The 24,958-nt window shown below is 37.6% G+C and overlaps 1 protein-coding gene across 2 annotated transcripts in view; it reads right to left on the reverse strand.

The window, feature by feature from the left end:
- Nucleotides 1-24,958, reverse strand: part of gnal (G protein subunit alpha L) — a 76,131-nt gene that overhangs the window by 2,305 nt on the left and 48,868 nt on the right. For both annotated transcript variants that reach the window (XM_023335714.1, XM_005801973.3), the window contains exons 6-11: nt 5,367-5,421; nt 5,208-5,281; nt 2,974-3,032; nt 2,712-2,832; nt 1,540-1,670; nt 1,355-1,422 (exon numbers count right to left, since the gene is read on the reverse strand). In XM_023335714.1, the coding sequence (XP_023191482.1) occupies nt 1,355-1,422; nt 1,540-1,670; nt 2,712-2,832; nt 2,974-3,032; nt 5,208-5,281; nt 5,367-5,421 (508 nt within the window). The remainder of the gene's footprint in view (nt 1-1,354; nt 1,423-1,539; nt 1,671-2,711; nt 2,833-2,973; nt 3,033-5,207; nt 5,282-5,366; nt 5,422-24,958) is intronic.

A 24,958-nucleotide genomic window follows, 5' to 3' on the forward strand; every position in this document is an offset into this window, starting at 1 on the left:
AGCCCCCATCGCAGGAAAGTGCTGGGCGTTAAAAACGACCGAATCGAGAAGTTGAGGAAATGATGGACAACCCTGACTGTCCTCTTCACTCAGAGGCCCCTTCATATTCACAGTAATACAGACTGCTACAGGAGATCTTTCCTGCCGACAGTCATCACAGTCTACAGTAACTGAAGAATTTGAAATAATATGAGCTACAACAACATTTAATTTACCTTTGGGATCAATAAAGTATTTTTGAATTTGAATTTAATTTTGGAAAATATGGATTTTTTTTCTCTCTAACCAATCCACTCCTTGTGTTCCTACACTGCAAAATCACAAAATTTTACCAAGTATTTTGTCTGGTTTCTAGTGGAAATATCTTATTACACTTGAAATGAGACAAAATTAACTTACAAGTAACTTTTCAGCAAGAAATAGAAGCACGTTTTAAGTCAATAATTCTTTCATAATCATGAAAAAGTACTAGTTCCGTTGGAAGATTATTTAACTTTTAAAATGGGGAAAATGTCTTGTTATAAGTGAAATAATCTGAAAACTTGAAAAATGAGAATGAAGTGGCTATTTTTTATAAAAAGCCTGAGAATATTCATGTGATAAAAAGGTCTAGTCAAAGTTTTCCTTCCAGTCTGAGGTAATGCCACTTTGCAAAGAAAAATGGGTATAAACTTCCGTCTCTAATTCCAAAATATTTTCCAACTTTGTGTTAGTTTTGTCTTATTTTGCATCCCATAAAATCCCAAAAACAAATATTTAACTACACGGTTGTAACAAAACGTGAGAAATATTTGCAAAGCACCGTTAATATTACATTTCCCAGAAATTAACTGGTAAAAACACACCTGGAGAGATTTATAATTTTTCTTTAATTTTAACCAACTTCTTCTCTGAAGATTCAATCCCATTATGACCAAAACAAATCTAGAAATTCTGTTTTTAGATCCGCCGTTGTCTAAATATAGCGACAGTCACCACGAACGCGGGTAATATGAGTCAGGCAGTGACCAAACAAGCATTTTTAGACCAGCGTTAGTCATCATTAAGCTGCAGTCGTCTTATTTTAATATGAAACACGCTGAGACATTGAACAAACCACAAAGGGACAAAATGGAAACCCTGCTTTGGCAAACGCCAAAAATAGAAACGCTCTTTCATAAAGAAATGCCCACTATCCCCACTAAGGTTCTTAGAAAACAATCCAGATAATGATGCTATCCGGGTCTCAAGAGATTAGCCATGGAAACTCTGTCAACATCTACATTATTTAGAGAAAACCTATTTCTGTTGGGTTAACGCACCTGTGGGTCGTTACCCCGACCATCAGGCGATTAAATTCAGGCGTCGTACTTACAAGGAACTCGTCTCGGATGAAGAATTTGGCTCGCGTCACTCTGGGGTCTTCGCCTGGTTCAGGAGTTGCTGAAAGGAAAACAGAGTCTCCTTTTAAAAACACAACAGAAAACCAGTGTGGCTAAGTGTTTGTTAGGGTCGCGGCGAAGTGAGGCGAGGCAAGGCGAGGCGAGGCGAGCCACTGACCTTCATTTGGTATGGTGTAGCGAGCGTATTCGGGGAAATAGTCCTCAATTTTGGACTTTCCGGCTAATACTTTCTCAGCCAGCATGTCCTGCTTGTTCAGGAATAAAATGACGGATATAGTGCGTAACCATCTGAAAAACAAACAGCAGCAGCTTTTATGTTAAACATGCTTATTTTACTGTTGAACAGCATCCAGGCCTAAGCAATCAATCAATTAAGACAAGATCAATGAGGCCCCCTAGCATGATTTATTATTTTTCTCTCTTTCTACCAAAAACTGGATGTTAAAAGTCTTCGGTTTGGTGCCTCAGTTTTAGTTCCATTATAATTCAAAGTTTATTGATCTTTGAGAATGTGTCCTTGCATTATTATGCCATTATTACCATTATATCAGTTGAAAATGGTCACAAAATAACAATATCCTCATTTATCGCAATAATTCTGGGTCAATTTATCGTCCGGGTGACAGATCTGGCAGCATGGTGCTGTGGGATGAATTTCTTCAACAGGTTGGGTTGAGATGAACACAAACCAATCCATAAAGGCTGTAGCTAAAGCTACATGTGTCTAGATTAAAATGTAATATTAATGTGTCACAGTGGCCTAGTCAAAGTCCAGATCTAAACAGCAATCTGAATTGTGCATCTAACCTAAATTTTTGCTGATAGCAGCTCAAATTATGTGACGATTATGACACTGATAATTTTTTTTACGAGCTTTCTTAAATCCTGCAGTAAAAATGTGTGAGCTCTTTCCGCCACTGCTGTCGGTCGATTATCTATATTAAATTAGATTTTTTATTAAATACCAACAATAAAACATTATTGATCAGGTATGAGGGAGGACTCTGAATTTAAGGACAGATTCACAGACATGTGAAGGTTAAACTACTGAGCATATGGAAGGCTCATCCTGCCAAAATTACCAGTAGCTATAGAAATAAATAAATGGCTTGACAAAGTAATTAATGTGGCAAATATTGCATCAAAAGAAAAAGGTGCAAACTTCCTTGATTTACAAAGTGACATAAAGTAATACATATTCATAATTGTTAATAGTATTAATGTAACACTATTACTATTCCTTCAAGTCTGTATTGGCTGGTCTGTAACTCAGACAATGACTGAGTGGTGCTAAGAGTAAGGAGCTGCTTTCTCTGAGTCGGGTCTCACCTGTTGTTCCAAATACTGCGGAAAAGGTCCAGTGCTTCCCGTAGCCTGTTGGTGTTGTTGTCTTCCCTTATTACCATGTTGTAGCTGCTGCTGGCCACCACAAAGATGATAGCAGTGACGTCTGGAGGAACAGCACAGACTCAGAGTCAGGACCGCTTCTGCACATTTAATCTCTGTTTTTATTGATATTAGCAACGTTTAACTAATGTTTAACTAATATTTAATTGATGTTTAATTGATATTAAACAGCTGGATGTCTCACCGTTAAAGCACTGGATCCATTTTCTCCTTTCATCTCTCTGACCGCCGACATCAAACATGCTGTGGGACAGAAACAAACAGCGGGTCAGAGTGAGACAGCGACGCACTCGCTGCTGACATCTAGTGGTTAAAAACGGCTTTGAAACGCAGAACGACCAAAAGTAAACGACACGATAACGACAGACAGACAGACGGATGTTCAAAAAATATAAAAAATTCTAAATGTTCGGTTCTGTAGGTCAGTTAATTATCCAGGTCATTTCAGATATTGAGTTGAGATGTTTAGTTCAGTTCAGTTCATATGTTCAATTCAGTTCAATTGTTCAGTTCAGTTGTTCAGTTCAGTTGTTCAGTTCAGTTCACATGTACAGTTCAGTTCAGATGTTCAATTCAATTCAGTTCAGTTCAGATGTTCACTCCAGTGATTCAGTTCAGCTGTTCAGTTCAGTTCAGTTTAGTTCTTCAGTTCAGTGATTAAACTCAGTCCAGTGATTCAGTTCAGTTCAAATGTTCAGTTCAGGTCAGTTCAGTTTAGATCTTCAGTTCAGTGATTCAACTCAGTCCAGTGATTCAGTTCAGTCCAGTGATTCAGTTCAGATGTTCAGTTCAGTTCAGTTCAGATGTTCAGTCCAGTGATTCAGTTCAGGCCAGTGATTCAGTTCAGATGTTCAGTTCAGTTCAGTTCAGATGTTCAGTCCAGTGATTCAGTTCAGTCCAGTGATTCAGTTCAGATGTTCAGTTCAGTTCAGTTCAGATGTTCAGTCCAGTGATTCAGTTCAGATGTTCAGTTCAGTTCAGTTCAGATGTTCAGTCCAGTGATTCAGTTCAGTTGTTCAGTTCAGTCCGGTCGTCCTCGGCTGTTTCCTTCTTGTTGTTTTGTTTTTTCTCTCCTTTGAGGCGGCGTTGATGTTGGAGGGAACAAACTTCTGACATTTCAGGCCCTTCGGGAATCATGAGGAAAAGGTAAATATAGCACCGACGCCCAGGAGGGCATTCCGATCCGCCATTATTCTTTAACGGTGATGCCAAAACGGGACGGGGTCAAACGCTTCTAAAAGGAGAAAATTACTGGAAAACGCCTCTGGAGGCTCTGCTTTTGGAGCCGGCTGACGGAGTTCTGCAGAGCGGGTGCATAACACACAACGTCAGAGCGGATGTGGACGTAACAGGAACAATGCGTCCTTTTAGCGGCCGCAAAATATTCTAAAATGTTATAAAAGTGACAAAAATAAGCTGGGAGCACAAAATCATGACAATTTCTAAATGTGCTTCTGGTGGCGTATTATTTCAGCGTTTCTAATCTCTGTCTAGTTTTAGGGCGATGTGTACAAACTTTCCATTTTAAGACTTCCATTTTAAGAATAAAGATGTCTACTTCTTTATTTTTACTTGCTAAATAAACAAACCAAATACAATATTTTAATGAAATAAGCAACGCAGACAGATTTCTGTAGTTCTTTGTAGATTTAAAGGTAATTACAGGTTTGTCAGATTAAAAACAAACAAGAAAACAAACAAACAATATATCCTACATTTTTTCATCTTTGTCTGTATTTTTGTGTGTTTTTAATGACAGGAACACTTTTGGTTTTTCCAAGTTAATTCCAAAGTTTGTTCCAAAGTCTGCATTTTAGTAAAAGTCACTGGTTGTTTTTGGTCCATATTATTAATTAATTAAACAATGCATGAATACTTTGTGCCGCACATTACATTTTACGACTTTAACTGTCTTTTTTTTACTTTTATTTGCTAAATAAACAAACTAAACATAATATTTTGATGAAATAAGCAAAGCAGACAGATTTCTGTAGTTCTTCGTAGATTTAAAAAGAATTGCAGGTTTCCCAGATTAAAAACAACAACAAAAAACATATCCTAAATTTTTCATCTTTTCCTGGATTTTTGTGTATTCTTATTAACAGGAACAGTTTGTGGCGTTCCAAAGTCTGCATTTTAGTAAACGTCACTGGTTGTTTTTGGTCCCTACTAATTAATTAAATTAAATGTAAAACCCTACATGAATACTTTGTGCTACATATTAGATTTTAAGATTTTAAAATGTTTTTTTTGTTTAACAGCATTAGTGAAACTTTCACCAACACAGATTTTAACCACCTGAGCCAGGAAACCAGTTTTTAGACTATTCTTGTTGTTTTGTTTTTTCAAGCCAAGGGCCAGACAAAATTGTTCCGAGGGCCACAAGTGGCCCGCGAGCCACACTTTGGTCCGACTTACTGAAAGTTGACTTTGTCTACTTGGAACCTCGTCTCAAAAATCCCTGAAGTTAACACTCGGCAGCGTAGAAGATCCTGCGCACAGAAATGAAGGAGGATTTAAAAATAAAAATAAAAACAACAAGCTGCCTCTTTGGAGCAGATTAGCAGGAGGACTGACCTGGTCTGTGGGCGTGTAGTCGCTCTGTCTTACTGAGTCAATTCTGTCCAAGAAACTGCAAAAAAAAAAGAATAAAGAGATTTTTAAACTTTAGATTCTCAGAAACAATAAAATACATGGTTTGTACACTTTATTCAACGGCAAAATTTAAGCATTTTCAAGGTAGGTTTTCAAAATTTTCCAACATAACACCTGAATGAACTACAAAAAGACAGTTACAATTCACTATTATATGTCATTTATTACTATTGATATTAATAATGTCTTGTGTTTCCATTCCACATTCTACATCAGGGACAAAGTGAACTAAAATATAACAAAATGTAATGTTTTGAAAGGTTTCTCTCAAGAACAAAACACTAATTTAACAGAAATTCCACAATTCAATAAAGTTGTGTAAAGTATAAAATATAAAATTATCAATAAGTCACAGAGCCATTATGAATAATAAATATTCATTACATTGAAACAATCCACACAAATCTTCCTGTTCAAATTTAATGGTTAAACACAAAGCAAAAATCTTCTTGCTAATTTTTCTGGCATTTAGGAAATAGAAATAATTTTGGTAATAATATCTAACCTAAAAAAAATAAAAGTTAAGTGTGGCTTAACTTCAGATCGTGATAAACTTGTGTTTGTGTGTTTTTATTAATTGTATGAAAGTATCAGGTTTCAACTGTAAACGACCTTTTCCGAATTCAGGCTTTTAATCAAATAGTTTTATTAAACCGTTTCACAATTCTGTGCAGTTTGCATATTTCAAGCACCTTCCAAACATTTAAAACACCTGTTCAAGGACTTTCAAGGATTTCAAGCACCTGAATGAACCCTGAGAACCGAACAAGAGGAAACAAATGGTCCAGTCCGATCCGGAGGCAGCCGCCATGTCCGACTCCCTGCAGAGGCCCAGGGAGGCCGCTGCTGTTGCAGCTGCGTGCCACTAGAGGGCGGCCGCGCTCAGTCTGGGCTATTTTTGTCTGTCTCTAGCCAGAGTGATTGCATAAGACGGTTATTGTGGAGGTTAGACAGCTTGCTGCTTCTGCACATGCTCTCTCTGTTGTGAAAGAGACGGCAGCAGCAGCAGCACTGCGGGCGGGCGGGCTCCGAACAACCGGAGCCAACCGGGCTGGGCCTCTGGATGACCCGGATCACCCAGAAATGACTTCCAACAGGGGGCTCCATTACTCTCATAAAAGTATTCACACCTTACATATCGTTTTCACATGTCCTGATTTTTATGTGTTGCACTGAGTTTTTAAACTAGAGGTAAAAAGTAGCCATCAGGGCCGGTCCAAACCTTTTCGGGGCCCTAAGCTGACTTTTATTTAGGGTCCCCCCATACCAACATATCAACACCAGATTCTTTATCATTCCTAAGCTAACTGTTATTAGCATCACTTCTAATTAGCTTGCATCATAGCAGTGATATGACAATTTTAACCTCACAGGAGCAACAAACTAGAAAAACTTATTTGGATTTTTAAATGTTCTGTGTTATTTTAACTATTTTAAAGTAACATCAACTGATAAACAATAAACTTGCAGTAAACAAGTTTGATGTCTTGTATTTCTCCAAAAGCAGAAATCATCATTTAATTATATATATTATATATAGTAATGCTACGCATTATTTATAAAATATATACATATTTTATAAATAATGCGTAGCATGAGTCACATAAGAGAAGGGGGCAGGGTCAAATAAGATTATACTTCTACTTAGCTCCTTTATATCATCTTATTTGAGTTGTGAATATTTTTTAAATAAATAAGCTAAACTAAAAAAAGAAAAAAAGTTACGAAAGCTATTTTTTCTTCCCATCAACTCAGAGGAGGTGGAGGATGTTTCAGACAGGAAGCTGCATTCAGCTGACGGCGGTGACTTCCTTCAGCAGCACTGACCCATATGTGGACCAAACCGGGTCATCTCCTCACCATCTTTGATTTTCTAACCAACCCATCTGCAGTTTCAAGATGTCACCAGCCAGACGGCGTGGCTGCAGCACACAGGAAACCCTACGCGCGCGTTCGCACTCCTCTGTAGGTCTCTTCGTTTTCACTTCGGGCGCCTGAAAGCGGCTCACCAACACGCCCAGCGAGGATTAAATAACCGAGAATGAATAGTGCATTATGAGCCATTAGATAACAGCGACGCCGCTCATGTGCTCTGACAGCAACGTTTTCATCACGCCGACTATTTCTGCTGCAGACGAAAAGAGAAGTAGGACTATTTCTGAAAGGGCAACAAAACTTTCTCACACAAACTGCCGCATGACTAAAAGTTGTAAAAGAAAAAGGAAAGAGGAAAAGATGCAAAAAGGGCGGAAAAAGGACGGCAGCACTTAAAACTAACAGGTTGGGTAATTTACAACTTGCAACAAACATTGAGTTTACATCTAAAGTTTAATATAAAACACTAACTACACAATATTATTATATCTAAAACATAGAGCTTTTGTGATAACAAATATTACTGGACGATAAATTGTCCCAGAAATTATTCCAATAAACGATAATATTGTTGTTTTGCTGTAAAATAATAATAATAATAATAATAATAATAATAATAGCATAACAATGCAAGTTAGCCCTGTCAAAGATCAACTTTAATTTTGTAAAGAATTTTTAACAGTGAAACTGGAAGATTTTAAATATCCAAAAATAAAAAACAAAATAAAACCCACACATAAATGAAACCACAAATAAAGTGGATTATGATATTATGAATTAATCAGAATGGACATTATTGAGCCAATTTTAATTTATTATGCAATTAGTTGCCTATTGCGACCAGCTTACTAAGAATTGTCTTAAGCTCAAACTAAAACTTCACTGAACTTCTTTCTAAACTGAATACAAACACGTTGACCCGTCTGATTTTAATTATGAATCATTTCAGTAGCCAGAAAACCTGAGAAAGTCAAACTAAGCAGCTGTTTGAAACACAATCACCATGTGGATAAATGTCTTTATTTTGACGTTTTTAATGATTTGGGAGCAAAAGTCAGATTTTATTGTGTTTTTTCTGCAATCATAACAGTGTACCATTATACACATTCAAGGTAAGGTGTATACATATTTGGTTAAATATTATTAAGTTGCATTTTAATCACTGGTTGGATATTTAGCATCTTTTTATGGGAGTTTTGGTGAAGTTAATTTAAATTAGTTGATTTCCTGGAATAGATTCAGCTTTGAAGAATCGTCCACAAACCTTTAATAGATGCTAACTCTAATGTTAGCCTGTTTTATCAAATTAACCTAGTTGTTCTAAACTGATGGTGGCAGCATTTTAGTTCCTTCTGTAGATTTTTCCTAATTTATTTGGTGGAAGCTTTGCACTTTTGGGTAATTTTTCCCTCTGGTTTCAGATAGTAATCTAAAACCTGTAGCTAATAATTAGCAACTCTACAGCTTAAATAATACCTGAACTACAACCCAACCTAATAGAGGGAATAATGGGCGAGCTGGCAGGAAAACTGGCCCACAGCATAATGCTGCCATGCTTGACTGTTTCAAATTCATTCAATCCCCTTTCAGATTTAAATTTAACATTAAGTCATCCACGAAAATTTGTTTCTGACAGGAAAAGAGGCAGGCAAACGTATGAAAACTATGTAAAACAAGGCTTTATTTAGGATTTCTAATTTAAAAAACAACATATCAAGAAAGAGCCATTTCCCAGTAAACAGCAGATAGAGCAGTGCCCTAAAAGTAATTTCAACTGTGCATTTTTGTAGATTTTCTGCTCATCTTCACTAAGAAAATCAACAGATAATCTCAGACCACTGCTCTGCTAGCTATGCTTGAAGATAAGTTTGTGTTTCTGAGAGCAAAAATGTTGGAGTCAGTGGAAAGTGCAGTAAAAGAATTTTTAAAAAAGACTAAAATATTAAACAGCACTGATTTGTTAGTTAGTTCTGTTAATAAGTCCTTCATTAGGTCTGGAGAAATATATATTTTTCAAAAAGTTCTGAAACACAAAGTAGTGATTGCTGCTGGTGATTTCACAGATAAACAGCAGATATTCAGACTGTCATTATGCAAGACGGATAAGTGTGAAAAACCTGACCGGCAGATTACATTCAGTTTCTGCTTCAAAACTGAAAATTAAAATCTTAAATTATGTTGAAAATGACGAAAACAAAACCCAAACAGGTGATTTTTTAACTCATTCTTGTGTCACAAACACAATTAATCCAATAGTACTACGTCTGATTACCAGTTAGTACCCATAAGTAGCATTGTACACACAAGCCAACTCCTTCTTCTCAACAAAAATAATAATAAAAAAAAACACATTCAGGCTTTAAAAAAACCCAGCACAAATGTGTTTAGTATTTTTAGTCTTCCTTGCAGAAACATAGCTAGGTTATAATTACAGAGTGCTTTGTGACTGCCATGTGAGAGCAGTACTAGATATCCAAATATAATCTCCAAAGAAAAAAAAAAGAGAAAGAAAACGGGACAAGAGATCCATAAAAAGATCAGCAAAAAGCAGAATAGTTAGCGTTGGTGAATGTAATTCCTTATCCAAAGGTGCAGCTTTTATTTAGTGACAGTTGGACGACAGCAATAGCCGAGTCCGTCTTCTTTAAGGTTTCTGCCGTTTTCCTCAGTCTCCTCCCAGCTCTGGTTCACCGTTGGCATTCCCAGATCGCTGTGATGCGGTCACTTTGTCAAAGCTGTGGTTTGGGGGAGAACAGGCCACCAGCTTTTCCCACTTTGTTTTAATGTATACAGCACACACACACAGCAAAGTACGCTGTAGTATTTATACCCCTCACACACACAACAACAACGAAGGACGCGCCGCTAAACGAGCTGTTAATTCTCGTCCATCCTATAAATGCTGATGTTTACAGACAGATCTGTTTTGAATTTCAGGTTAAATGTAAAGCTAATGATCGCTCTGTTGTGCTTTACGGTCGCCGCCGTTGACTTGGCGCTGCAAAAACACAAAACCTTACCAAGTATTTTTGGTTTACTTTCTATTGCAAATATCTTAGTGCACTTAACCCTTCCAGACCGAACGGATCGGCGACGATCCAGACAAATTTGCAGTACCGTAAATCCGGCAAACTTAGAGCTATCTGAAAAATTCCAACGGTTTCTGGAAGGGGAGACGTTGCGCTTTCCAGCCAACATCGAGTTATTGCGGTAGCTTCACTCCGCTGTAGCAGGGAGTGAAGTGAATCTGATCAGATACTCTTTTAAAAGACAGTGAATTGCAAAAATAAAGTTTCAGTTGTTATGGATAAATGGGCAAATATATTTACTCACAGGGCATTAAAAGAACTGTGTACAATTAAAAATATCCAGGCGAAGATTTGAAACTTAGATATTGAAGGGTTAAACTGAGACAAAAACTAACTTACAAGTAACTTTTCAACAAGATATAGAAGCCTGTTTTACGTCACTAATTCCTTAATATTGATGAAGAAGTTCTAGTTCCGCAGGCAGATTATTTCACTTATAAAAATGAATTTTTACTTAACTAATCTGCCAGTGGAACTGGAACATTTTCATCATTATTAAAGAATAATTTACTTAAAACAAGCTCCTATATTTAGCTGAAATGTGTCTTGTTTTGCTGTATTTCAGACATACGGAGAAATTTGCACTAGACCAAAAACATTCAGTTAAATTTTGTGTTTTTGCATAAGATTTGTGCAAAAAGCTGGTTACAAACACTTGGATTACATCTGAAAAGTCCAACAATTCACAAACAAGAGAAATTTATGATTTTTCATTTTATTTTAACAAACGTCTTCTGTAAGGATTCAATCTGATTATGACCAAAACAAACCTAGAAATTCTGTTTTTAGACCTGCTGTTGCCTAAATAAAGCGAACGCGGCTAAATAACACGTGAAAAATGCATTCTTATAAGTAAAATTATTTACTTAAAACAAGATGAAAAGTTATAAGTTAGTTTTGTCTTATTTATAGTGTACTAAGATAACTGCACTAGAAATTAGACCAAACACACTTGGTAAGGGTTTATGTTTTTGCAGTGTGTGTTGAGCTCAAACACGCCGCACCGGTCCTGCAGGCCCGTCTCTGTTGCTATGCAGAAGCTCTGTTATGGACAGAATCACTTGACTTGTTCAGTCTGGTCTTTCTGTGTTGTTTGGCTAATCTTTACATAAAACACAGACGTGAGCGCAGCCACACACACACACACGCACCCCGACATGTTGAGGGCCAGTTGATGCAGGGGCTCTGGGGCCTCAGACCCTGACGTGGGGGGGCAGGTCACCTGCTGCTGCCCTTTGAACAGAAACGGGGCGAAGGGTAGGTGGTGCCACTAAAACTACGACTATTAATGGAGTCTAATTCATCAGCTCGCCTATTTATGCTCTAGTGTTTGTTTTATGGAACTTTTAACAACAAACTCAACAACAACCGTTCCTACTGGCACGTTTTTACAAAACCAAGCTAACCTTCTAATACAGAAAATTACGTTTTCAAATTCAGTAAGGATGAAAGTTAACCAAACCGACCTAACGATTAGTGAAAATAGAACTGGCTCCTATGCTTAATCGTGAATTAAATCAGGATCAATCAATTAATCAAATTTATTTGTATAGCACATTTTAGCAGGCAGTTCAAGGTGCTTTATATATTAAAAACACAAAATTGCAAAGTTATAAAGAAAACTCCATACAGTCAATAATTGAACAAACATTGCATTTTGATATGTGCCATCACCAAAATCAATAAGCATCAAAATGTTGGTCTATGTTTCATTCACTATGATTCAAAAAAGACTTTAAACAAAGACTAGGTATTTCGGATGTTTTGCAGTTTTCTGGAAGTTTGTTCCAGATCTGTGATGCGTAGAAGCTGAATGCTGCTTCTCCATGATCGAATGATCGTTAACTGGAGAACACAGACTCAAAAAAAGGCCAACTGCTGAGAGAACAACACACTGAGCAGCAATTAAACCAAAACTGAACCAATATATATATTTAGCAAGCGGGCTACAGCGCAGGGCATTCTGGGTAAATACAACCAAAACAGACACGCTAGCATGCGTCTAGCGGGAGAAATGGGTCGTGGTTTTTTACCAAAGACAAAAGAGAAATCCTAAAATTGCTAAAATCTGATGCTATTCCATGTTTTTTTTTTACATTTTGTGAAGAAGGAAGTTGCGTTCAGTGTCTTCTTCAGAGGTTTTTCTGTCTTTTCCTTCAGTGGTTCTTGGTGTAGCGCCACCACAGGTGAGGAGGGGAACAGGTTTTTCAAAGGGTTTGTTTGTGAAAGAGAACCACAGCAGATGAAAATGTGATAAATATTGCAATTTTGGATCCAGTCGAAAAGAGTCTACTGGACAAGAAAGGTCAGAGTTCATCATTCAACAGTAACAGAGAGTCTGTGCAAAAATGGCCTCCGTTAGAGAGTTTCAAAGTGAAACCAACTGCTGGGAAAAAAAACACAAATGACAAATAAAACCTCATCCTGATGATCCTTGAGACTTTTGGAAAACATTCTGTGAATGTTCCTCCTAAAATCAAAAGGCTCTCCTCTGAGAACAAGCCTGCAATCAAACATGGTGGTGGTGGTGGTATAGTGGTTTGGGCCCGAATTACCTGCCATAATTGATGGACCAGTAAATCCTGCTCTCTAGCAGAAAAACCATCAAATGTGTCTGAATTAAAACAACTCTGCAAAGAGAGCGGGTCATAACGACGGAGCGATAGATGAGCTTTGAGGTGCTATTACTTTTCTAATAGGATCAGGCAGATCTTTGTCCTTAATAGATATAATTTAAAAACTGTTTCTCTCTGATGTTTAACTCTATTTGATGATCTAAAACACAGCACAGAGGAAACCTGCGAGGCGTTTTCAGGCCACTGAACAGCCAGAGTGGATCTCTGCAGGAAGATTAAACCAAACTGCAAGAATTTGTTTTAAATTTGTGGTAAAATAAAACCCCTCTGAACTGCAGGCTTTGTTAAAGCGCTAAAACGTTCGCACCAACAAACAGCACCCGGCCTCATGTGCTCATCTGATAATTGGGTTGACTTTTTACAAATAGCAGACATTCTTTAATTAGAAGTGCAGAGGATCGGATCAATAGTTTCCATATTTTGAGCCGCTTAGGCCACCATAATGGATTTTCACTTTAGGGTCCGACTGACTAGTGACAGCGCTGTGGAACTCAGCTGCGCCACGGCACCGAGTTTCACAGCTGGAACGTTTGATTAAAATGTTTTCAGCTCACACGTTTTACCATGTATTTCAGCTGGCACAGCTGCTTTTAAAATAAAAGAATCTAAACACTGATATTTAGATGTCGTTTAGGGATGCACAGATATTATCTGAACTCTAGATTCTGACAATAGACATGTAGAAAGTAAGGTAAATATTTAAGAACTTTATTGTTAATATTAACTCCTAATGAGTTGAGTTATTACTCAACTGTACTTTAATAATTTTTAAAGTGCTTTCTGTAAAATTCAGTGTTCAAACAGTTTTCAAATCAAAATTTTATATTTTTTCTGATACAAAATCTCCACAGTAGATACCAGTAAACATTTAAAGAACAAATTGTGAAGTTCAGAAGGGACGGATGGATGATGGGTGGATGGATGGATGGGTGGATGGATGGATGGATGGATGGATGGATGGATGGATGGATGGATGGATGGATGGATGGTCGGATGGATAGATGGATAAAGTGATTTCTAAATGTTAAGTCAACAACAACCCACTTATCTTTTCCAGCAGCCATTATACAGTGATAAAACCAGCTGACTAAATGTGCTGGAGTTCCGCTCGGGTTGCTAGGTGACGGGCTGGGCTCAGGTTGCTATGTGACTTATTGTCTGGATGTTTTTTTCCAAGTGCTTCGGGTGTTTTTAGAAGCAGTCGAGACACAAATGGAGGAACAAAAACAGGCAAAATATGAATTTTGCATATTAGATCCCCTTTATTTTTTTACCACACCTAGAAATTACTATCATACTTTTCCAGGCTGCAAAGGGACTTTGAAAATAGTATATATCGTATCCACAAATGTAATCCAAAATGTTCCTCTTCGTTAACTAGAAAGGACCCGGGACCCAGCAGAACCACTGATCCACTCATTGCATAACCCAGAGCGACACGGTGAAGCATCCTGGTCACCTGGTGGAAAGATTTGCGCCTCAGGGTTCAGCTCAGCCATCCAAACAAGAAACGCTACGCAGATTGGGAGATGGATCTGGAACCAGGCGGATCCATCAAGCGGGTCTCAGTGGGTACTTCCTAAATATAGGAGTGGGGGACGGAGATGCTCCTGAAAGTCAAACCGAATTTTGTGTAAACAGAAGTGCCTGCTTTATCTCAGCGGCGGTCGATTGGCCTTCCAGGACCCCATCAAATCACGGGCCTGAAGGGTGTTGTATATAAAAATGTAAAATACACAGTAATGTCCTCTTGCGTCTGCTTAGTGTCTACGTGCGCCGTTACGCCGCGCGTGTTGGAAACAGAATCGCTCGCCAGTCCACTTGCGGTTCTTCCTCTCTGTGAAATTGACAGACGGCTTTCTCTAATTAATACAGAAGCGCAAACGTCGATACGTGAATGATACCAAAAATAGAAAACGGAGTAAAAAATAGTCCAACCGGCGGCACTGGGCAGATTTTAGTCCTTCTCATGAGAAATAACAGCCGCCTCAAGGCATGAGCGCATTAATCGGACCCCCACAACAGTTTAATGTTTTATCACAACAGTTTATTTTTATGTAAAAAGATGATGAGAATGTCAATAGCTTGCACATTTTACTAATTTCTTTCAAAATTTTAAAAACAGGATATAAAACTTACTTGTTTACTGTAAATTCATTATTATGTCAAACAGTTAATATGCCACCCAGTATGGACTTAAAAATGTATTGCAATATTTTGAAGTACTATTGCGATAAAGATTGTAAGAAAAATTACTTATTACTTATATTTCAGAATTTATCACAAACATAAATATTGTTCTTAAAAACATTCTTCTGGATTTATGTCACTAAACTGCACATAGTAAAGGCATTCAATAATATTTTCAAGTTTACTAATATTTACTGATGTGGAACAAACAGTGGAGAAAGTAGAAAAGTAAAACATTTCCTGTAATACTTTCAGTTTTGATTTTTTCACTTTCCATCAATAATTGAAAATTATAACAATAAATCAAAATTCTCATAAGAAATTTTTCACAATAAACTATACCATAAATGCCCAATCTCACACTCTTCATTTCAAAATGCTAATTTAATAGAGCTTTTTTGTCAGTTACAGTTTATTTATTATTTATTCTACATTTGCTTTGATACTCTAATTCCACTGAATGAACAAATTAGAGTTGTTTTTACACGTTTGATCGAGGTTGTTATGTAAGTGAGCTGTACTGGTGCAGATATCAAATAAATTTGTAATTCAGTATAGTTATGTCTGTGTTTAACAGAAGAAATGTTTTAAATCAAGTCAGTGCTGTTTTTCTGTATCGGCTGATACCAGTCCTCAGATATCAATATTGGAAGCGGATCGGTGCGTCTCTGAATAACACCGGCATGACGTAAGCCGAGTACAAATTACAGTAATGACAGTAGGTATATTTAGGCCTGTTGCAATAAGCAATAAATCAATTAATTGCATAATAAATCAAAATGAGTTCAGTAATTTCCATTTGTATAATTCAGCGTTTTTCGCTCTTTTATATCTTTCTACCAAAAACTGGATGATAAAAGTTTTCAGTTTGAAACTTTGGTCTCAACAGGAGCTTTTTTAAGGACAATTTTATTTACTGAGACTTCATAATTCATTTTATTTGTTGTTTCTGTTGTTTTATTTTGAATATTTTAAATGTCTTCCAGTAAAAGTGTTAATATTCAATAGAATTTAAAGTCTATTGAGCTGTGAGAATGTGTTCTTGCATTATTATGCCATTATTACCATTATATTACTTGAAAATGATCTGAAAACAATATTATCGTTTATCGCAATAATGTCTATGATAATTTATCGTCATTGTGACAGGCTTTGGTATGTTGCCCACATCTTGCAGCCTATTAATGATGCAGCTCTTGGGGTTGGCATGTTTGTAAGTGGGGGCCCCAAATTAAAATATGCGTAGGGCCCCAGAAGGGTTTGGGCCGGCCCTGGATGTAGGTCAAATTAGTCGTCGCACTTTGAAGCAAACCGGGGTTGTCCTCTCCTCCTCCAATCAAAAATCAATAACCCGGCGACTGATGTTAAACGGGATGAATAAGTATTCACACCAGAGGGAACATATTTTCAACAGGCAGGCCTGTTGTGCAGTTCCCCGCTCGGCCTGTCGGGGGCATCCCTGTGCTCCTTTCCTCCACGCTGACCCTACCTGGTTTCAGCAGCTTGGTTCCCATGGCAACCGCTGTCGGTCCACAACACCCCCCTCCCCCCGCTCCGTCTCTCCCTGGGCCCGGCCGTATCCCTCCATTTCCAGACTCTCCCATACATCAGCACCAAGGCGGTTCCTTTTCAACTTTGCTTTATTAAATTATTGTCTGTTTAGTATTTTATTGAAGAGATAAAAACAATAGATTTTGGTCATTACTGAAAATGTTTGGACACCACTGGTTTATATCAGTGTCTTCATGTGTTAGAGTGGTCCAGTTAAAGTAAAATCCTAAAAAAGGTTGAAATGTATGTTTAGAGGCCCCCCTCTAGGACAAAAATAGCTTGAAATATTTTGCAAAGAACAATGGGAACCTTCCAAGCTGGTAGGATGCCACATGGTTCATATGTTTCATTAAAAAAAAAAGAAACTGAAAGCAAAGTTTAATTTTCCTTCCACCTTACAAAGCTGTGTCTTGGTCTGCTGGAGATTAAATTTTATCATGATATTTTGCGGTGCTATTGTGATAACAATAAAGGTGACGATAAGAACTATTTATTATTTTAGGTAACTGTGACTGTACGACAGAACATTAAAACTCCACAAACACAAGTAGTTTAAAATAAAAATCCTTCCCATCTGCAAAACTCAAATGAGGAAGTGTGTAAACTGCACACATATTTTAAAATTTATTGATACTTTAATTGAAAAATGTGGATAAAATATAAATGTGTATAGTTTTAGGAGGCTTTAAATATCATTAATTGGAATGTATTTTGAAATAAGAAGAAGTTTATCAGAATAAACAATAAAATGTATGACAAAACGCACAAATTCATCTTTTTTGAAAATCGAGTCCACAGCGCTGCCTTATAAAACATCCAGCCTTCATTTAACCTGTTGCAGCTTTCAGCAAATCAGTTCTAGTTAAGGTCGGTAATAGATAAACTGGAGCTAGCCGCCGAATGTTTACTCAACTTATCCTCGAAGCTAACTCGGTCGGCCCAGCCAGATGAAACAATCCTGCAGCACAAACTGTCAACAAACCCCACTGACAAGAATATAAGGTTTCTAAAAATAGCCCCGTGTCCCCCTCTGACCACATTCCTCAGGAGGTGAAAGTTGAAGCTTGTTTGACTAGTAGCCGAGGCGGGGGGAGATGTTTCTGCCTGGGTGTGGCTGGACAACGCCACCCTGGGGCCTCACTGCAAGGCTGGGAAGCCTTCAGCACCCCACTGAGCATGCCCAGAGGGGTCAGATGCAACAAGGAGCCAATGTCACGATTAGACAGCAAAACCTCTGCTTGCACGTCCAAACGCTGCCTTTGGTGGAGCTTGCGTGTGTGCAGGGTAGGGGGAGACAGAGCGCCTTTCGCAGAGTGACTGCTTTCACGTCCGGGCGCCAAAACGTGAGAAAGAAAGCAGCGGCAGCGGCGGTGGCAGGACGACGAAACCAGCGCACAGAGGCGCTCTGTGTCTCACCTTCTGCCGCTGACCTTCCCTTTTGTTTACAGCGCATTGCCGGGATACTCCCTTTGATTCGGCTGCGCACACGTGACCTCAGCCAGTTTCTGCTCTGCAGTGCTGCTGCTAAAAATAGCCTCAGCTTGCCCTGGCTCCACAGCTAGTTTACATAAGCTCTAAGGGGGGGAGAGAAGAGAGCGACAGAGAGGGGGGTTAGGGAGGAGGAGGAGAAGGAGGAGGAGGGGAGTCTCGGTGAAGAGAGAGAGCAGTAGAGGAAGGAGGGGAGGAGACATGAGGAGGGGTGCATGGTCGACCATTCCACAGTCTCTGAGCAGGGGAGCTGCAGCGTCACCGCTGTCCTCCACAGACTGCCTGTACACTCCTGGACAACAGGAGGCTGAGGTATATATACACGTCTGATGCGTGTGTGCGTGTGTCGGGGTGTGTGTGCGTGTTGTAAGCGCACAGTAAAACACTCAGAGATATCCGCCATTCACCAGCCCTGCTCTTTGTCTGGTCCTTAAAATGGACGCACATTTTAACCCAAAAATAAAGACGTGTATTTTTAGCTCCACTCCTTTAAGTGGAACAGAAACTCTCTCTCTTTTTTTTTTTTTTACCTCCAACCAACCCGACTCGTAGCAAACAAAAGCAGGCAAATTCATGCCGTTTGCACACGTTCACCAAAACGGCTCTCTTAGAGAAGACAGAAAAAAAGGTTGATTGAGATCGCTTTAAGACAGACGAGTGCTGATGCTTTTGTCTTTTTAGGACACAAAATGGTGCGAGTTACGAGAATATAAACTATGTTTTGTGAAATTGCAAATTTAAATATATTTGTAGTCAGTAAGAAATTCTCATTTTCAAGAAAATGATTCCTCCTGCTGCTCAAGTAACATTTAGGGCTGCAGCTAAGAATTATTTGCTAGCAATTAATCGGGTAAAACAATAACACATTCTGCAGATTTCTCATTTAACCACTTACGCCTCATTTATACAATATTCGAAATGCATTAAAAGATGCAAATAAACAATTAAATTCCTTTTTTAATTAAGAAAATATACATTTTATTATCTAAAAAGGCAATAAAAAGAGCGTAGCATTTCAATAATCGATTCATCACAATTAATCGCTTCAGCCCTAGTAATGTTTAATACTTACTAGTAACTGGTACAATGTAATGTCCTGGGACATTACATTGATGAGGCGACACGGACAGATTTACCAGAAAACAAAAAATACGAGAAAAACCCCCCCAAAACAGACAATCAAACAAAAAACTAAAACAGCAACACCTCATCTTTCAAATATATTTCCAAAATGCAAATTTGCCTTTAAAAGTGAGGAAAACGTGGGATTAAATTCTATTAGTGAGCGGAAAAGCGGTGCACAGCAACAGGTGGGGGAGGGCCAGCAGTGCATGCTGCAGAAAACTTTTGAAAATCTTAGCAGTTGTGAAACCAAAACCTTTTGGTACATCTTCAACATTTATTTCCAACCAGAGCTGTAATAATTTACTGTGAAAACGATAAATCAAAATTCTTATTATGATAAGAAATTTATCACAATACATGATAATACAATAAATGCCATGAGATATTTAGTGGACAATTGTGTCCCATGCATTAATAATAAAATGTTTGGACCAACTTGACAAAACACCTGATACTGAACTTAGAAATTCAGTTTTTTAGAGAAAACAAATCACTCACAGTTTTCAACAATTATATCACAACCGCATGTTTTCATAATACAGGAAAATAATGTTCAGTGAATCCTGAACTTTTCATCTTTCATTAGGTGAGAGACGAGTAGAGATCCCCCCCCCAAACACACACACACATCTAGGGCCAGTTTAGAAACACCAATTAACCCAACAGTCATACTTTTGAGAGAACATGCTAACTCCATGCTAACTCCATGTGTGGATGTTTCATGCCTGCATTAATACCTGATGATTTAAAGCAGTTCTACTGTATGGACGCATGGCTTCGTGAATACAGTAAATACTAACCTACCAGCACAAAGTGGCTTAGCATTATTTTGGTTTATCATAATCTGTAAGAATTGTCTGGTCCAAGCAGGGATCAGATTGGAAAAATGGTTTCATATAACGCTTTCAGACAATACTATACAATTAAATTAGATTAGGTGTTAATTGGAACATTTTTCTAAATATTTGTCTCCATTTTCATTGAAAGAAATTGTATTACCAAAGGAAATAAACAAATACAAGCTGCAAGTTGAACAGGAGCCTGCTTTACCAAGCCAAACTGACCAGTTTATAGTTTCACATCCAGTTCGCGGTTGATTAAGTTATAAAATATAAGATCTATACAATAAACATTCAAATTCTGCAAGAGACGAAACATGGCTACTAGAAACGTTTCTGCATCTGAATATCCAAGCAGAGGTTCCACATTTTTAATTTTATGAGAAAAATAATGTTTTATAAATCAGGGTTTCTGCAGGTTTCACCAAATCAAGACTTTTCAAGACCATTAGAAATGGGGTATAAGACCTTTATCATGACAGAAATGTACAAAAAAGAATAAATCACAAATAAATAAACTGTATGGGTTGGCAGAAAAGGTGGCTAAGACAAAGATCGTCCAGCCAACTGGTGATAAATTTGTCCTAAATAATAGTAAAAAAACTAGCTAGCTAGGGTATATTAGCAGTAGCATTTACAGAACGCAGTGAGAGTATCTGCGTGTGACAGTAAAGTCTGCAAGAAAAAAAGAAAAGTAACTAGAATATATGACATTAAATAAGCCAGCCACAACAAAACTTAAGTCCTTTTATTAATGTATTTAAGGCAAACTTGTTTTTCCCAATAAATTCATATGATTTTAAGGCGTTCATTTTAGATACATTAAAAATGTAACACTTTTTAAGGATGCACAGACACCATGTATGTCAAAAGACTTTCCAGTAAACAATTGCTAATATTTCTTTATGAGTTGCTTCAGCTTTAGCATGTTGAGGCTGCAGAAGAAAGAAGATTAAAACCATTTTCTGCTTGTTGAAATGTTTTCACTAAGGATGCACCGATCAGTCCTTTCCAGGCCGATTATCTCGGCAAATCCTGCAAAATGACTAAATTGGAGAAGCTAAACTCAAACTGTTCAGCATCAGGCAAAATAAAAAGATGCTAAACTACAAAGAGAGCAGAAAGTCAGTCTAAGACAAACATTTTAGTCTCTACTTTTATTAGATGAAGTTTAATTTTCATGTAATTTTAATGATTTTTGAGAAACTCATGAGCGCTAAGCTTTATATTGACCTCAAAGCAGCTGCTTCTTTGTGGAGTTTTCTGTTCAGCTTGACAATGACATGGAAACATGGCTATTAAAAGTAAGCAGAGGCTGTCTGAGCCTCTGGTCTTTAGAAACAAAATAAAAACACACTGGCAGCACAACGAATCTTGTGACATGTAGCATGCAACGCGGGGCAGCTTTAGGCTGTTATAGCCGCTCTCCTGAGCAGGCGGAGAGATTTTCATGTGCGATATCTACGACAGGCTTCAGATCTCCACCTAACGCACTTAGGAACGGTTCGCAGGTGGAGGAACGGTTCGCAGGTGGAGGAACGCCTCGCGTTGGGAACAAAGCAGATGCTGAGTGATGCTCGGGTTGGAAAGACACACATTTGTCTGTTCGGAGAAGACATGACATGTGCTCTCTTGTGCTCTGTAACATCTTCTCTATGGCTTTCTGGCCTCCAGAGAGAAACAACCAGAGACACCAAGAGGGCCGGTGAAACCAGAGTCCCATGGGGGGAAACAACGACCTCCAGGACAGCAGCAGCAGCGAGTCCCACTGAGCTTCCACTGCTCACATCAAAAACCGCTCCGCTTTACTCAGAAATCATGTAACAAAACACACACACACACACACACACACACACACACACACACACACACACACACACACACACACACACACACACACACACACACACACAGAGAGTTGTCTTTGATTATTCTGCAGTCAGCTGACAGGAGGGTCATCTGATTAAAACAAGTGACACCAATGTTTCTGTTAATCTGGATTAAGGCCTTTTATGAATCCTTTTAGGAGGAACGGATCGGGTTTTCATTATTGGCTACAATTAAGTTGTGAATGTGTCAATAGAGTTTATTATCCCATTAGATAAAATAATATGTATTAAATATTTTGTTTTTTGTGCTTTTGTCCTATCATTGTTTTATTCCTTGTGTTTTAAATGTTTTATTTTATTTTACCCATTGTAAAGCACCGTGGTCGAACTAGTTGTTTCTGTAAAAGGCTAAACAGATAAAAGCATCATTATTTTATTTTTTTGTTCAATTGGCCATAACACTACTGTTGCTACTATTACTAATAATTATTCTTATTAATTTTTTACCATTAGTATTACAGTTATTACAATATTATAATTTGTAGAAGTAATGTACATATTTACTTATATTACTAAATATAACAAATTTAATAATAATATTGATATTGCTATTATTTGTAATAGCAATTTAAACATTTAATTTCATTATTGTTAGTAGTAGTAATATAGATATTTATTTCTATTTGTATTATTATTTACTATTATTATAATCACTATTATTATTTGTAGTAGCACTTTACACATTTAGTTAAATTATTATTATTTATTATTATTATTATTATTATTTATGTACTTTCTATTTGTGATATCTGAAACTAAAATAATAACTTTTAGTTGCCACCTACAACTTTGCTCAGCAATCCTTTAAGGACAAAAATGTTCAACTCTTTCTTTAAAGGTTTGTTTTAAAATCATCTTGATTCTTATTCTAATTCTTTCATATTCAACTACTTGCTTGTTGCATATTGTTTTACATACGTATAAAAAAACTGAATATTCTTCTAGTTTCCCAAATCTTAAACAAAATTGTGGATTTTTGCTATCTTATGACCAAAATTAACCTGGAAACATTTTGCCTTCTAAGTAAAATTTTTTTAAGATAAATCAAATTAAATAAATAAATTCAAAGACAAGTGAAGCCATCAGGATCACTTGAAAAATGTTTTTTGTTGGTGACAAACCAGCGGCGGTGACATCCAGTGGGTGTGTAAATATGGCTCTCATGTTCTCCTCCATGAACAGAAGCAGCAGTTTGCGAAGCGTAGCCTCTCTGTTTCTGCGGAGCGCTCCGAGGGCCGGGAACGGCCGACAATGGCCGCCATTCTTAGCACTTTACTGTTCAAGACGACTGTGTCAGCGGCCCCCAGGCTGGTGACGGGGTCCCGTGACCAGCACAAAACCCCGGCCGAGGCCGAGAACTACAGCCAGCTCCAGGTACGTTTGTGCATCTGTCGGCGGTCCGTCTCAAACCTGGGCCAAGTTTACAGCGACCCGCTAAACCACCGGGCCTGGAGTCAGAGGACCGGAGGCGACACGCCGGCCGATGGTTCATTATAAACTCACACCAGATGTGTCCTTTGAACTGGCAACATTGCTACATGACAGGATGATAAATACTTTTAAGGAATGTTGTGGAGGTTACAGTGGAAGATCCTGATTATTGGCTTACAGATTTGTGGAATAACTGATCGACCTTTGAGGCCTAATCGCAATTTTGGTCATAATGACAAAGAGAAATCGTCCATAGACCAGAGCTGACACATAATCAGAGTTAGGTAGTAATTAGTTACATTTACTCTGTTACTTTTCTGAAAAAAATAAATAAATTAGGAGTATTTTTACTACGCTGTTCTTTTTACTGTCACTTGAGTAATTTTATTAGTATGAAGTATTTCTGCTCTTACTTGAGTAAAATGTCTGGATTTTCTATCCACTGAATGAAAGACAAACATGTTTTAACCAAAAATTCACCAGACACACACCTGCAGAAACTTGTTAAAGTTTCATAAGTTTTTTATTAAAAGAAACTGATTGGGACAAATTTTATTTTGCCTGATTTTGCTATGTTTTGTTACTTATAAGAATGATTGTCATTTACGTCCTTAACATACCAACATTTCCACTTAACTTTATATTTTGGTTCGTCTGAGAGTGAAATTTTTAAATATTAGATGATTGATAATTTGATCAGTTACTCAGTACTTGAGTAGACTTTTTACCAGTTATTTTTTAACTCTTAGTGATTTCTTGGACGGCTACTTTTTACTTTTATTTAAGTAAAAATATGTTGAAGTACTCTTTCTTGAGTACAACTTTTGGGTACCCTGCCCACTTCTGTACATAATTAACAATTTATCCACTTACTACTAAGTGTTGATTAATGGTTTATTAGGTTAAAATGAGTTCCAATTGATTAATCAAATCAGTTAATCCTTCTGCTGGTGTTGTAGTTTGGCCATCATCCAGAAGAAGGCGACGCTGGTCATCCATAAGTGAAGCCAGTTGACACAGAAATAAAGATGGTGGGAAAATCCCAAACCAAGAAAGAGAAACTGTCAAAATGAAATCACATGAGGGCTGCAAAATATATTTTATAAATAAGTTTGTTTGGGGTTTTTTTTATTTCAAAAGTTAAAATATCTGAACTAAAACCTTAAATCCCAGAAGAGTTGAAAATAAAACTTTATGGATTCAGAGCAGAGACAGAAGGAAGGAGTTCAAACCATCTCTTCCATCGATCATAATGGGCGAGGATTAAGCCTCCTACTCGAACGTCTCTCTACCTGGCTTTCTGACCATACGGCCAGACAGATTTAAAGAGGAGCAGCAAAAGCAAATGAAGTGGAATAGCAGTGCTTGCCAACAACAGATAGAGTCAGCCAAGACATGTTA

This window comes from Xiphophorus maculatus, chromosome 6, assembly GCF_002775205.1.
Source record: "Xiphophorus maculatus strain JP 163 A chromosome 6, X_maculatus-5.0-male, whole genome shotgun sequence".
NCBI classification, from domain to species: domain Eukaryota; kingdom Metazoa; phylum Chordata; class Actinopteri; order Cyprinodontiformes; family Poeciliidae; genus Xiphophorus; species Xiphophorus maculatus.